Raw genomic sequence first — 15,573 nt, forward strand, 5'->3', positions numbered from 1 at the left:
GTCGGAGCTATCCTGAGCAGTCCTCTACCCACTGGCCACCAGGAGCATCCCCAACCCCCTGGGCAGAAGGAAAGCCCAAAAACAACCCAAAAATATCTCCAGACGTGGCCAAGCGTCCCGTGGGTGGTGAAATAGCCTCTGTTGTAAACCACTGCCTGGCCTGTTTCTCCTTCGGGTTTCAGCACTCGCCACTTCCTCTGCTTAGACACCCTCCCTACGTCTGGCTCTTCTTGTCATTCAGGTCTCAGCTTAAATGTCATTTTCTAAAAAGCCTGTCTTGAGGCCTGAACCTTTCTTGAGCACCCAGTAGAAAGCAGCCACTCAGTCACTCTCGACCTTTTTAAAAAAATAAGCAATCTGGCACTTCTGCCCTCGTATGTGTGTGTGAGAGAGATCCAGCTTTCTCCAGTAGACATCTGCTTCATGAGAGCAAAAACCCAGTGTGCCCCTGCATCTTTCTATCTCTGTGCCTGGAACACAGCATTGCCTGGCACCCAGTGCAAGCTCCAAGGAGTGTCGCTGACTGAGTGAAGGAAGGACATGGCCACGGCCAAGCAGGAATCAGTGAAAGTGCATGATGGTCTCGCTAATCACCCCCGCACAGAGGAATGGGGAATTCCTAGACACCACCAAAGTTGTGAACACCTTTGGTAAATACAAGCTTGTTTGAGGTGAAGAACAGAGGCTGTGTCAGGGCTTGTAAGAGAAAAACCATGCTTCCAGAAATCACAAAAAGCTGAGGTCAAAGCTGAAGAGGAAAATGGAGGTCAAGTGCTCTCCATGTTCCCTGCCCAAGAATGAACATGCCTGGATGCCTCCCCCGGCTTCGTGTAGCCGTCTTGTCCTACACCATCTTCGAGTTTCCTCAGACTCCTGTTTGAATGAAGCCATCTGCAGGGCTGGTGAGGCCTTGGATTCATCTCAGTGCAATGCAGGGAGAGTTATGAGGTTCTCCAAAGAGTGTCATCTTTTCTCTTCATGATGGCAGAACCCCCTAGAGGGCTTGACGACTTGAACTTGAAAGAACAGTGAAGGAGGGTAGAATGGAGTGACTTTATCACTCATCATCAGTGCTCCTAATAGATTCATATGGCCCACAAAAGTTCTAATTTAAAATGATAAATCTTTACTAATGGGGCTTCCCAGGTGGTGCTAGTGATAAAGAACTTGCCCCCCAGTGCAGGAGACAGTAAGAGACGCAGGTTTGATCCCTGGGTCAGGAAGATCCCCTGGAGGAGGGCATGGCAACCCACTCTGGTATCCTTGCCTGGAGAATCCCATGGACAGAGGAGCCTGCCAGGCTATAGTTCACAGGGTCGCAGACAGTTGGACAAGACTGAAGTTGCTTAGCATGCACATCTTTACTAATAATTCACCTCTTTTAGTGAAATTAGAGAGACCAAAAATTAGAGACTTTTAAAAAGGTGACTTAAAGCCCCGTTCGAAGGTATGCGGAATGAGCATGAGTTGGACGTGGAGGTGGTCTGGCACCAGAGCTGACTCTGCTGAGCTGCCTGCTGGGCAGGCTCTGTAGTCTCCCTGCTCCTCGTCCTGCTGATTCCAGAGCTGCTTCCCGCATTCAAGTCTTGCTTACGGAGACAGCTCCATTGTCAACCACTACCCAGGATTCATTTTCCTTTTTACAAATGCTTTCATGAAAGCTTTAAGCCCAAATTAGTTTGAACTCAAAGATTTTAAAGGCCTTTTGGCTTGCTCATTTTTCATGTAATGATAATGGTGCCCTATTGAAAGGCCAGTAGCCTCCTACCCTGTCCATCACTTTATCAAGGACCTCAGAAACGTGAAGTCTTTCTTTTGTCTGTCTTTGTCACACGACCATAGCAAGTGTTGTTGAATCTATCAATCTCACTTGAAAATAAGTGTTTTGATCATTCTAATCCATCATGAGTGACTAAATCCTTAAGTCAAGTTTTAGATATTTTGGTAAATATGTTAAAGAAGGAGAAGAAGAAAGCTCAGGATGCTCTCCACCTCTCCAGAGTGGACAGAAGTCAACTGAGTCATGGCCAGAGCGCCCCCTTCCCACCTGGGAACCCGGACGGTCCGAAGACATTGCCACTCTCAGCTCCCACTCAGGCCCTGGACTCCAGCACCTCTCCATACAGATCCAGTTTGCTCCACAGAAAAACAGGTCAGTTATACTTATTTATACACACAAACTCTATAATTATAAATCAAAAATAGAGGCTGTCAAATTATACCTCCATATAAAAAATAAACAAACATGTAAATGATTATAATCTTTATTATTATACTAATCATCATAAATATTACCATTTTTAATGTTACCAACATTTCTTGAAGTCTTGAAGTTGTAGTAGAAGCAGCTGCAGCAGCAATAACAGGAAACCCCAAGTAAAGTATGTGCTCAGTTGTTCAGTTGTGTCCGACTCTTTGCAACCCCATGGACTGTAGCCCTCCAGGCTCCCCTGTCCATGGAATTTTCCAGGCAAGAGCACTGAAGTGGGTTGCCATTTCCTCCTCCAGAGCATCTTCTTAACCCAGAGATTGAATCTGCATCTCTTGCATTGGCATGTGGATTCTGTCACCATTATTTCCATTCTGGAAAAAAAAAAAAAATTCATTCTCCATAATGGATTTCAGTGTAGCATCCTTTAGTTTTAAATGTGCAAGGATGAAGGTTCTAACAACTTATCTGTCAGAATTCACTTTTATAATGACCAAATCTCTTAAATGCCAGTTTCTAAAACTGATGACTAAACAGAAGACACAAAGTGTGGACTGTCCCAGAGGCTGAAATAGAGGGTTCAGGGCAACAGCAGAAAAGCCAGCTGTAGAGAAGAGAACAGAAAACTTCCTCCAATACAGGAGGGAGAGAAGAATCACCACTAATGTGATGAAACAGTGTTTATTTATAAATCCAAATGAGCTCTCTGCAGCAGACTTATTTTAGGATATGATCACAGTCTGCCTTAAAGGACAATAAGCACACACAGTCTTGTCAGATAATAGGGTTTGTCAGGGTTGGACTGACTCCGAGGCACCTGCCCTGGGTATAGTTTTTGATAAGTGTGTAGGTACCACCTCTACAGCAGACTTCCCAGGTGGCGCTAGTGGTAAAGAACCTGCCTGCCAATGCAGGAGACGTAAGAGGTGCAGGTTCTATCCCTGGGAGAGAAAGATCCCCTGGAGTAGGAAATGGCAACCCATCCCAGTATTCTTGCTTGAAGAATCCCCATGGACCAAGGAGCCTAGCAGGCTACAGTCCACAGGGTCGCAAAGAGTCGGACACCACTGAAGCGGCTGAGCATGCACGCCGCATCACTACAGCAGCCACAGAACCATGCTGGAAGTCCAGGTTGGTTTTATACGTTTCTCTTTCTATTAGACTGGCAGACCATGTGTATAGTTGACCAATGCCTTTTTTGGTGAAGACATTGAGAAATCTGAAGTATGGAATGTTCTAGAACAAAGGGATAAAGAGCTTCCCTTTTGCAACTTAGGTTGAAATTTTCTGTGTAAACATTTGTTGGGATGAACAACCTGCCATGTGTGGTTTTCTTACGCATCTAGCTTGGAAATAATTAAAGAGTATGGTGCTCATTAAAGAGCACACTTTTTAGTTAATAGAGACAAGACTGAGAAGGCTGGAAGTGTATTTGGTGATGTTATATCCCTTTATCTCTTCATTCATTCCAAATCTTCTTGCTGTGAATATTTCTTTAGCAACAGAGTAGGATAAGTTCAAATCCCAGGAAACAAAAATGCTATTTTTTACCATTGATCATGGTGTCAGTAGATAGGAACAAGCAATCGTTCTTCTCTGTGATTGTTCTCCATACAGCATTTCTGTACTGTCTTATGGGTAACAGCTAGCTGGAAAAAAGGAGACCCTCTGGACTGGTGAATTCATTAGTTCTGCCATCATTTTTTTTTTTCATTTCTTTATTCAACATACATTTATTGAGTACCTGCTTTGTTCTAGTTACTGTGTCAATTATTGTCATATGGCTAAAGCTTACATGGGCTTCCCTGATGGCTCAGAGGGTAAAGAATCTGCCTGCACTGCAGGAGACCCATGTTCAGTCCCTGGGTTGGGAAGATCCCCTGGGGAAGGGAATGGCAACCCATTCCAGTATTCTTGCCTGGAGAACTCCATGGACAGAGGAGCCTGGTGGGCTACAGTTCATGGGATCGCAAAGAGTTGGACACCACTGAATGACTCAGATACCAAGCTTACATAGTCCTTACATGTATCAGGTACTATAGTTAGTTCGCTACCTAAGTGAACTCATCTAATCCTTATTCCGTTAAGTTGTTGTTTTACCCCCATATTAGAGACAAGGACATGCATGGCCCAGCAGCCCCTGACCTCAGAGCACTTACAGACTGACAGAGAAGAGAGTCTCGAACAGTTCATTTCAAAGTACACTCTGTATGGCTGAGAGAGCACACAGCAGGGAGACTCTCCTGCAAGTTAAGACCGGAAGACCCAAAGTGGGCATGAGGGTGGGGCGTGGCTGGGAGGAACTCTGCAAGCAGAAGGAATCACTTGAACGGCTTCCACTGCCTTTGTGGTGGAAAGGAGCATTTTATGAAGCAGAAAGGCCAGGAGTGGTGGGCTCTGGGGAGTGAGAGGCTGGGAGGACAGGTTCAGCAGTATGCTGGGCAGACGGACTGGCAGCGGAAGACACAGGACCAGACCACCCTTTAGGAGGCTGTTGTAGTCCAGGAGTCCCAGCCAGAGGATGGGGAGGAGGAGAGAGGTGGCGTATCAGAAACACTCCAGGAGGAGCAGGGCTTGTTGTTGTAAGGGTGGTTACGGGGGGTGATGATTGGTCCCCAGGTCTCTGGGTGGCTGGTGAGGCTCTTCACAGAGGTGGAGAGCAGTGCCTCCCCTGGCCTGGCAACAGCTGGCATTGTTGGCTGCAAGAACATGGCACTGGCCGTGAAATGAAAGGTCAGCATCAGTTCCTGAGTTAGAATCGCTTGCTCCTGATGGAAGGAACTCTCTCCCGTGGCCTTTTCTGAAGACACACGCTATTGCGCCTGTGAACCAGTGGCCTCCAGTATCGCTACCCTGCCCCTCGCCAGGTGCCAGACCTTCTCTGTTTCTATTTTTTCTCGCCCACACCATCTCCCTTCTCATAATTCTTCTTTCCCGCGCATCCCATAATCTCTCTCCCAACTCATAATTATAGCCAGTTTTTTTCAGTAACTCTTTTATCCCTTGATATTGCTATCAAGACAGACTGTAGTTTTGTTTGGAGGATGAATTAAGTTCACTTGAACATAAAAGCACTGAAAAAATAATGGAAATTGTTTGCAAAGTCCAAGTACAAAGGAGGTAAAGCAGTTTTGGAGAAAAGCCTTAGAGTTGAAAGCGTTTTCAAGTTGTTTTAACTGTCGGATATAGTTCTCGCAATGACTTTAAATAGGACTCGGCTCACAAATGGGTTGATAATGATCTAACCATTTGAAGGAGAGATTAATGGTTTTATTTTTTGGCAAAACTACAATTAGGTTGAAAACTGCTTGATGAATCAAATGCCGCAAAGCAACAGGTAATGGGGTAGTTTGTTGCAATATTTAAAATCCTGGGCGCTGATTGGGCTTTTATTCATGCACTATTTTATATACAAGAGGCTTGTATAAACTAAAACAAATACAAAAAATTAATAAGCATGTTGTTTAGATGGAAAGTATTACTGCCTTCTGTAGGTGTTGTCAGATTCTATTAGCCATCCCTGTCTTAATGCAGAAAGCAAGTAAATTTGACCATCTTCCATTCTGAGGCTCTTGTGCAACTGTTTCCCCTTTGGCAAGCCTCCCCCTTTTCCCATTCATCCGCTACTTTATGCTGAAAACAACTTCTTTCAAATCCCTTGTGTGAAAAGAAAATGAAACCAAATTCATGGTTCACCAGAGAGCACCCCCATCCTTGCATGAGCCGCCCACCAAGACAGAGGGAGGTTGGGGCTTCCAGAGTCTTTTGTTGTTGTTTTGGAGGTTAAATGTCTGTTTCACTTTCACTGGAATAATGAGAGGGGTTGTTCAACTCCACAGTTTACAAAGAGCCATCCGTACTGTTCTCTTTAAAATAGAAGGAATATTATAGTTTGGGAGTTTTTGTTGTTGTTTTGTTGTGGGGTATCTTTCTGATTTGGTTCTCCAACTGTTCTTCCAAATAGTCACCTGGAACCAGTCAACATCCCAGAAGCCCCTCAGGACTCACCACTTCCTTTAATGATCTGAAATGCTAACAGAACCCACTCATCACAGGTGATGTCATTGGCATCTAAAAAAAAAAAAAAAAAAAGTCGCTCAGTCATGTCCAACTCTTTGAGACCCCATGAACTGTAGTCCGCCAGGCTCCTCTGTCCATGAATTCGCCAAACAAGAATCTTGGAGTGGTTAGCCATTCCCTTCTCCAAGGGATCTTCCTGACCCAGGGATCAAACCCAAGTCTCCTGCACTACAGGTGGGTTCTTTACCCTCTGAGCCACCAGGGAAGCTCTGGAGACTCCAGACTCTTTTTCTCTTACTCAGGGAGAATTTGTTGAGTCCTTCATATACACAGGAAGGCCCCAGGGTACCTGTTGAGGGAGGCGGTGGGGGGGCGGGGGGGACTGAGAAATGCTTTTGGGCAACAGGGAAAGAGCAGAGAATAAAGTTAACAAATGCTATAAGCAGGAAATACAAGAAATGCTACTGCAGGAATTCGAAAGAGAAGGGAAAAGTTTCAATAAGTAAATCAGCAAAGACATTACGGAGCAAGTGACTTGGAAGTTAGGCCTTTAGAGTTTGGACATTCAATGATGGAGGGAAGAACTTTGTCAACATTCCAGGTTTAAAAATTAATGTGAACAAAGGCTTGAAAATGAAAGCAAGTAAAGTTGCAGGAATATCTGTTCAACTGCTGTCTTGGAGTTTGTTTTTTTTTTTAAATTTCAACCGAGCATATTTAAAAAATCTTACTGTCTTTATTCAACAATTTGTGAATCAAGCAGCATCCCCAGTCTAGCAGACAGTAAGGAGCTCTGAGGAGCTGTACAAAATGAAAGCCTTTTGCAGGCAGACAGGAGTGGGAACAAGCAAGTAAAAATACTGGCCAAAGGCAGGTTGGTTATAGCAAGGTCACCTTCCTTTCGGGCGCAACAGGGGTCTGTCGGGCAATTTTTTTGTTTATTTATTTGAATGCTCCAGGTCTTAGTTGCAGCACGTGGGATCTTTAGTTACGGCGTGCAACCTCTTGGTTGCGGCATGTGGGATCTAGTTCCCTAACCAGGGATCAAACTCAGGCCTCCTGCATTGGGGGTGCAGAGTCTTAGCCACTGGACTACCAGGGAAGTTTGTGTCAGGTAGATTCTTGATTGACTGGTTAAAGACTCCACTTCTGGAGGAGCCAAAACTGTAATTCAGTTAAATCTTCCTTTGGTGATATGGGGTTTAGCATAAATGACTCCATTTGGGACCTGTTGTCTTTATTTTAGCAAGAGGTACAGGAAGTCAGAATAAATAGGGTAGAAAAATGATTGGGAAGTTGTTAGGATGATTGCTTCTGGGAGGGATAGAGGAATAGATGGGAACTTCTTTTAATATTATATGTTTTCATATTATTTTAATGTCTTACTTTTATTTCTTGAACAAGTAGGCCCATGTTATGAAAACACGTAAAACCTCACCAGGGAGTTTCCTGCTTTCAGTTGCAAGGGAACCACCAAAGCAGAGGGGGGCATTGTGCTCTGGGTGGTTTTTCTGGAAGAAATCTTTAGGATGTATTGGAAATGAGGCACCGGGAGACTTGAGTAAATGGTTTGGAAGCTAGCATCATAGTCTGATGAAGGAGTGATGGCAACAGAGAGGAGCTGAAGAACTTGCCACAACAGCCCTTCACGGCATAAAGGACAGCTCTGTCCTCCCTCTCCTCAGCTTCCAGAGTTCTCCTGGTGCTGAGGTTGCAGCAAGCGGCACACGCAGGAGGATGGGGTGTTGGTGCCTCCGGGGGCTGATGCAAACCTTGAGGCAGTTCCTTGAATTTGCTCTCTTCTGGCTCAAAGGGTTGCTTTCCAGAACAAAAGCTACTGTTACGAAGGCTTCATATACCCAGTCCACGAAGTTGAAAAGATATGTTCAAAGAGAAATTTATGGAGGCAAAATTCATCCACAAAACGATTCTTCCTATTCCAGAGAAGAATCGCAATTAGATTTTCTAAGATCCTTTCCAGCTTGCTTTGTTGTAGACCTCAGGCACAAATACTGACCCCTGGCTTTTCAAATCTCTCATGATCCATCTCACCGTCTCTTGGAACTGACCACACTCATCTTTGCACTTCCCCATAAATGCAATCAAAGAAAGAGTGAGTTAATGATCATTGCCTTCTCTGTAGCTTTGTGGTCAATCTCATTTCTGCAGGAAGCATTACTGACCAGGTTTACTCCAAGGGCTTCCTAGGTAGTTCAGTGGTAAATAATCTGCCTGGCAATGCAGGAGACCTGGGTTCATTCCCTGGGTCAGGAATATTCCCTGGAGAAGGGATTGGCTACCCACTCCAGTATTCTTGCCTGGAGAATCCTATGGACAGAGGAGCCTGGTGGGCTACAATCCATGGGGCCACAAGGAGTCGGACACGGCTGAGCGACTAACACTTTCACTCACTTTCACTTTTCACTGTTTCTGAGGAATGCACCTTTGCATCCTTCATATTTGAAGGGTCTATAGATTATATGAATAAATGACAGTCATGAGAGAGAGAACAAATCACTTGCTTTAGCTCCAAAATCAGTGCTCACAACCATTTTCAAATGTCTGTTTAATCTGATAGTCTTTGCAATCCCAATAAGATCAAACTTAAAAAGTGAACAAACAAAAGTCTAAGTGTTTTCTATTGGATATCTACATTGGTTCCGTTTTTTAAAAATTATACAATGCTATAATGAACAAGTTTATACACATAGATTTTCCTATAGTTAAGATTATTTCATTAGAGAAGATCCACAGAAAAATCCCTGGCTCAGAGGAATTGGATCTCGATACAACTTGCAAAATTACTGTGCTATGAAGTGCTTATTTCACCATACCCTCTCCAGCATTGGGAAATAGACATTTTAATTTTTTGTCAACATCATATGTGAAAAGTGGTATCCCTCATTATCATAATTTACATTTCTAGTTTTTTAAAATATTTATTTGACTGCGCTGAATCTTAGTTGAGCCATGCAGGATCTTTTAGTCATGACCTGCAGATCTGGTTCCCTGACCAGGGATCAGGCCCAGGCCCGTTGCATTGGGAGTGTGGAGTCTTGAGTACTGGACCACTAGAGAAGTCCTTACCTTTCTATTTTAAATAAGGGATAATTTTTTCCCCAAATGTTGGTTAAGAAAAAAAAGTCTAGGTGTTTTCTAAAGGAAAGCATCAGGGCCCTAGATGGAACTGAGCTTCTGACATTTGGTTGGATTCAGCAGACACCTAGGAACACCCATGTGCTTTATCTATCTGTCGTTTATCCATCTATCTATCTACCTACCTGTCTTAGAAAGTGAAAGTGAAATAGCTCAGTCATGTCCAACTCTTTGCAACCCCATGGACTGTAGCCTACCAGGCTCTTCAGTCCATGGGATTTTCCAGGCAAGAATACTGGAGTGGGTTGCTATTTCCTTCTCCAGGGGATCTTCCCAACCCAGGGATTGAACCCAGGTCTCCCACATTGTAGGCAGACACTTTACCATCTGAGCTACCAGGGAAGCCCTAAAAGTCACCTTCTATGAGCCCTTTAGTCATTTTTAATCCAGTGGAAGAGACACATAGGTAGATAGAGATGTCTTTCAAGATGGTTAATGCTCAAGAAGAGGGTCCAGATCATTGGACTTTCAACCAGCCAGCCATCAATTCCTGACTCTGGGAAAGACAGTGTGGTCAGGAGGGGGAACACAGGTTCCAAATACAAGGAGAGTTCAAACACTAGAGGCATCAAAGAGTCAGAAAGTAGTTTGGTAAAATGGATATTTAGTCCTGTGGACATCAAAATGACCTATAAAAATTGATGGATTGAATATGCAGGGGAAGACAATGAATGTGCTACTCAAGTGCTCCATGAAATGACTGGGAGAGAGGTCTGCGGATGACAGTGAGGAGAGGGTGGAGGAAGATGCAGCCAGGCAGAGTATTGCATTGTTTGTTTGTGTGTTGGCTTTCATCAGTATAAACAGCTATTATTCTAGAATCACCAAGATAAAGCAGATAAAGTGCGGGCCAACACCCTCCCCCCTTTCCCATCTGGTCACAGGAGACATCATTTTCTGGGATAATGCTATTTTCCTCAACTTGCCCTGAAGCTTTTAGGGTGAAAGACTGTATTTCTCTTCAGTTATGTCCATAAGTAGGTTGGGTACTGCCTGCCGAAGCAAGTAATTTCTTCAAGTAGGAGGGATATCTTCAAGCCTCCTTTCAAAAGTTTCTGGGAGAAGGTACTCCACTGCCCTAACCAGACACCTATGGGAGACCAGCTGCCCACAGGGACTCACTCGTGTGCAACAGAAAAGTTAAGGAGTGTCCTGGACACAGGAACTCTGTCTTTTGGCTCTAGGATAAAGGATAAATATGAGGGTTGTGTCAGAACACAAGTAATTTTCATCTTATTAAACATTGCATTCAAAACTTAATTTTTCACTTGATTATTCTGAGCTCAGATTTTTTTTCCCATGCACAGGTACGTTGAGTTTCCTGGGAAACAAAGCTAGACACATTAGGAAGGGTCCCTGGGACCACCACCCTTGGAAGTTGGAGGAAGGATGTCCAGGATTGATGGGGGGAGACGCTGAGCTTTGATGCAACCCCAGCAAAGGCCTCAGCTGCCTGAGGAGGGGCTCTGTTGCTGAGTGGGCCTTTCAGAGTCATCCCCAAGCTGAGGCAGGGGGGCAGGGCCTTTCTACCCTCGAGGTGATCATTGGATATGGGTTGCCCCTGAAAGGAGGTGTGCCTTTAAATGAGGCAGTTTATTTTCAGCTGAGAAAAATCCCCAAATAGGGTTGAAATGTGAGGGCTTTCCACTGAGGTGCTCCTGACAACTGGAGGAATAAGTCCTTTGTTCTTGAAGGAGTAGCTGGGTGCGACGTCACAGTATCCACCACAAGTCGTAAGTTTTATAGGATATCTGAAATATAGTCCTTCATTTAGCTGAATTATATAACTTTATAGCCCATGATGTAACTCAACAGCAATATGACCCGTAAAGCTGAAAATAAAGGAATCATATAATCTAATCACTATTTTTAGCATTGTTTCTGTGACACAATGTATTCTGCTTGGGACGCCAAGAACACAGCCCCTTCACTCTGCCAGCAGGGGAATAGAGGTCTTCTCTGTCTCTTTGTCTGTCTTTCTGTCTCTCCCTCTCTCACACACACCAGCACATGTGCACACACATGCAGAGTCTTGCCCAGACCTTGGCAATAAAACATTAATCTTCCACCAATTATATATTTATTTCCTCCCTAGAACACATGAAATAGTGTGCTGTTTGAGATAATGTGGAGAATATGAGACAGTCTACTACAGAGCTCACAGGAAGTATGAAAGATTATCCTTAGCTGCAGGAGTGGTGGCTTCTATTCATTCATTAAGTACGTGTTCATTAAATTTATTAAATACATGTGAAAAAGCTGGCTTGAAACTCAACATTCAAAAATCTAAGATCATGGCATGTGGCTTCATCACTTCATGGCAAATGGAAGGGCAAAAAGTGGAAGCAGTGACAGATTTTATTTTCTTGGGCTCCAGAATCACTGTGGATGGTGCAGCCATGAAATTTAAAAGATGCTTGCTTCTTAGAAGGAAAGCTATGACAAACGTAGACAGCACATTAAAAGCAGAGACATCACTTTGCCGACAAAGGTCTGTATAGTCAAAGCTATGGTTTTTCCAGTAGTCATGTACAGATATGAGAGTTGGACCATAAAGAAGGCTGAGCACCAAAGAGCTGATGCTTTCAAATTGTGGTGCTGGAGAAGACTCTTGAGAGTCCCTGGGACTGCAAAGAGATCAAACCTGTCAATCCTAAAGGAATTCAACCCTGAATATTCATTGGAAGGACTGATGCTGAAGTTGAAGCTCCAGTACTTTGGCCACTTGATGTGAAAAGCTGACTCAGTGGAAAAGACCCTGATGCTGGGAAAGATTAAAAGCAAAGGGAGAAGGGGGCAGCAGAGGATGAGATGGTTAGATAGCATCACCAACTCAATGGGCATGAGTTTGCGCAAACTCTAGGAGATGGTGAAGAACAGGGAAGCCTGGTGTGCTGCAGTCCATGGGGTCACAAACAGTTGGATATGATTTAGTGACTGACCAGCAGCAACAATACATGCTCGTTGAATTGAAGCAGTGAGTCAGTGCTCAGTGTGAGAGATTAGAAGGTGAATGAGACATAGCGCCTGTTAGAGGGTGTGCAGTCTAGAAGAGGGCTCACAGTGGGTATGCACATACACTATCGTGGGACATGGAAGAGGAAGGTCAACTCTTCCTGGGCCGGTTTAGGAAACCGATGTGGAACAGCTGGGACTTGAACACAGTGTTCAAAGAGTAATCACATTTACATCTGGAAGAATGAATGGGGGCCAGGGCGGGGGTGGGGGGCGGGGATACAGGGGAAGAAGGACAGGGCGTTAAGGACCAGGAAGTTTCTCAAGCAAGTGCATAGAGGTGTGGAGCACATGGTATGTTCGTGACATTGCAAGCGTTTGATTTGGGTGGGTTTTAGGATTTGTGTGGATAGGAAATATTAAGCAAGAAATAAAGCTGGAGAGAGATCAGCTCATGAGAAGCTTAAAAGCCTTGCTTCCAAATTCAGAACTTTATTGTGTTGGCAATGGGGAGCCATAATGGCTTTTTAATATGAGAGTAATGTGGCCAGATTTCTGTTAAAGAAAGGTCACTGATAGCAGTGTGCTAAGTAAGTTGGAAACTGAGGGGAAAGTAGATAGGATGTGGTAGTAGCCATCGAGGTAGGAAATTAAAAGGGTTTGAATCAAACCAGCCACAGTGGAGACTGAAAAGATGAGAAAAGTGTTTGCAGTATCTAGAAGGAGAATGGATTTGTGACTGATCAGTGTGGGGGTGAGATGAAAAGTCTAGGATTTCTCCCTGGTTTCTGAGTAGATATGGTGCCATTTAACCAAGGCAGTGAACACATGAAGAGAAACAGGTTTATAGGAAAAGTTTCTGAGTCAAATTAAGGAACATTGAGATTGGGTCTAAGATGGAAGTGTCTAAGCCAGCACATACACCGCTAGTGCTCAAGGTGAGGGGTTAATTAGAGACATGGATCTGTGGTTGACCTTTAGCCATGGAAGTGGAGAAGGTCACACAATGAGACGGGCAGTAGAGGAGCAAAAGTAGAACACTTAGGATCCCCAGTATTGATGGCATAGACAGGGGCAGAAGAGCCAGAAAGGGCGAACTTGACAGGCAAGACAGTCAGGAGAGAGGGAGACCTCAAAAGCCAGGCTAGAGACAGAGCTCTAAGGGGAATGGATGTGACTGACTGCACTGGATATTACAGTGTGGTCAAGTAAGATGAGAACTACAGAGTCCACTGGAGTGGATGCAGAGTGAGCAGTGACCTTTGCCAAAGCAATTTCAAAGAGTGAGGAGGCAGAAAGCTCTCAACACCAGATTGAAGAGTAGGAGGTGAGGAAGTGAGATGGAAGTGGTCACACAGGTCATTGCAGGTTAAGGAATTTTGAGGCTAGGGTTGTTAAGTGGAGTTTCTTTGTGGGTGTTGAAGTCATTCCGGATATTGGCAGGAAATGGGGCAGAAAGGAAAACTGTGAACCAGGAGTTTAAGTCAGCTTGGGTTAGCTGGCTGGTTTGTCTACTATTGGTCCTATCTATCTATCTATCTATATACATATATATATGTGTGTGTGTGTGTATGTATATATATATATATACTGAGTAGCCTTAAGTTACAGCATCATAGACAGTGGGTAGCAGAACCAAATAATACAGATTTCAAAGGAGGAAAATATTTGGCTTTGGTGTTTAAAAAAATTTTTAAAACCAGTAATTTTGAAATGGTATCAAGGAGTCAGAAGAAGGCCAGCTCTGCCTCTGGCCCTTCTGGTGTCTACACTGCAGGAGAATGAAAGTCCTCCACTGGAGAGAGCTCCAGAGCAGGCAGTGTCCTTGCAGGGAGAGTCAGATTTCAGTGATTAGAAAGAGCCACAGGGGTGCTTCGTGAAGATGTCAAGGGTGAGAGAGAGTTTAGTCAACAGTGGAAGGTGGGGTCTGGAGAGCAGCTTAGGACAGATTCTCCGGGAGCCCCACGGTGGAATGAAGGGTGGGGGGTGAGCAGAGGTAGAACAAGGGAGTCAGGGATCACGAGTGAGGTGACAACTTCCTGGAGGGCCTTGCCTTTTGTGGGCAAGCAAAGATGGCAGGGATAAAAGTCGTGGTCAGATTGATTATCCTTGAGGCCACGGGTAGTAGATTCAGTCTCTTATCGGTTCTTCTGAGAATTCTCCTTGAAACAAACTCTCCTTGGATGAATATGTTGGAATGAGGGTGGGGAGAAAGATCAGCTGGCTTCTAGAATGTTCCACCCCCAGGGAAACCCCAGCCCCTGCGGAGGCTGGGACACAAATACAGCATGGAAAAACGTGGGGGAGGAGTTGAGAGATCCCCCTGGGGTAGAGTTGCCCCCACCTCGAGGGAAGCAGTAAGTATGGCCCTCCAGGCTCATCTCTGGGTAGAATCCGGCTGGGTTCTAGCAGCAGCAACCCTCCTAGGGAGAGGGCACCGGCCTAGAGGCTGCTCTTGCATCAGTGGTAGTGGTTTTGTGGGTTTATAGATATGGGTTGTTCCTAAGTCATATATTCATACATTTGCTGTTGTATTTCCTGAAGTGTAAGCTCCTATGTCTTCACTGTTCAGAGGCCTCTGCAGAGCCCCCTCTGGAGGTAACACAGAAACACAAACGCAAAAGAAACAGAAGGGACTCAAGGAGCTTCTTTCTCTGGTCTGTGTGACTTGGGCCAGGCTCAGCACTGAGAATCCTTAAGTCCTCCAGTCTGACAGTTTTAACTCTGTTAGTTCCCTGTGGCCATAACAGGATCAGACTTCCTCGCGATGAGAGACAATAATCACACGAAGCTGCAGTGTCTGCTTCACCCCGGAGCTCGAGAACTCCATCAGCACTTCCTTTCTCAAAACTGATGTTCCGGGATTTATACCAACAAAGATAAAAATGGTTTCTGTCAGTGCGTTTGGTAGGGAATGTATTTTTGCAAACATGATAGATGAACCCTGAATTTGTTTGGTGCATAAGACGTGATCTTTATAAAACATCTATCAGTTGCTCTGACAGCCGGGCCAGAATTCAGCACTCTGCTGCTACTACTACAATGAGGTTCAGCTAGGTTTCCTGTCTATGATTATGTCCCTCATATTTACTGTATTCAGTGGATGTTGAGTCGGATGTAGGTGTGACAGAAAGGCCACCTCGGAAGCAACAAGCCTTTCTGCACTGCACACATGTGATGTTTGTTTTTTGACTAGAATCCTAGACATTGTTTGAAAAGCGCTTCGTCGCCTT

At 44.6% G+C, this 15,573-nt stretch overlaps 1 protein-coding gene across 1 annotated transcript in view; it reads left to right on the forward strand.

The window, feature by feature from the left end:
• KIF6 (kinesin family member 6) overlaps window positions 1-15,573 on the forward strand; it is a 417,441-nt gene that overhangs the window by 228,575 nt on the left and 173,293 nt on the right. The window contains 1 exon segment of the mRNA XM_055574416.1: window positions 1,937-2,152. Coding sequence (XP_055430391.1) covers window positions 1,937-2,152 — 216 coding nt within the window.

Source organism: Bubalus kerabau, chromosome 3 (genome assembly GCF_029407905.1).
Source record: "Bubalus kerabau isolate K-KA32 ecotype Philippines breed swamp buffalo chromosome 3, PCC_UOA_SB_1v2, whole genome shotgun sequence".
Classification (NCBI taxonomy): domain Eukaryota; kingdom Metazoa; phylum Chordata; class Mammalia; order Artiodactyla; family Bovidae; genus Bubalus; species Bubalus kerabau.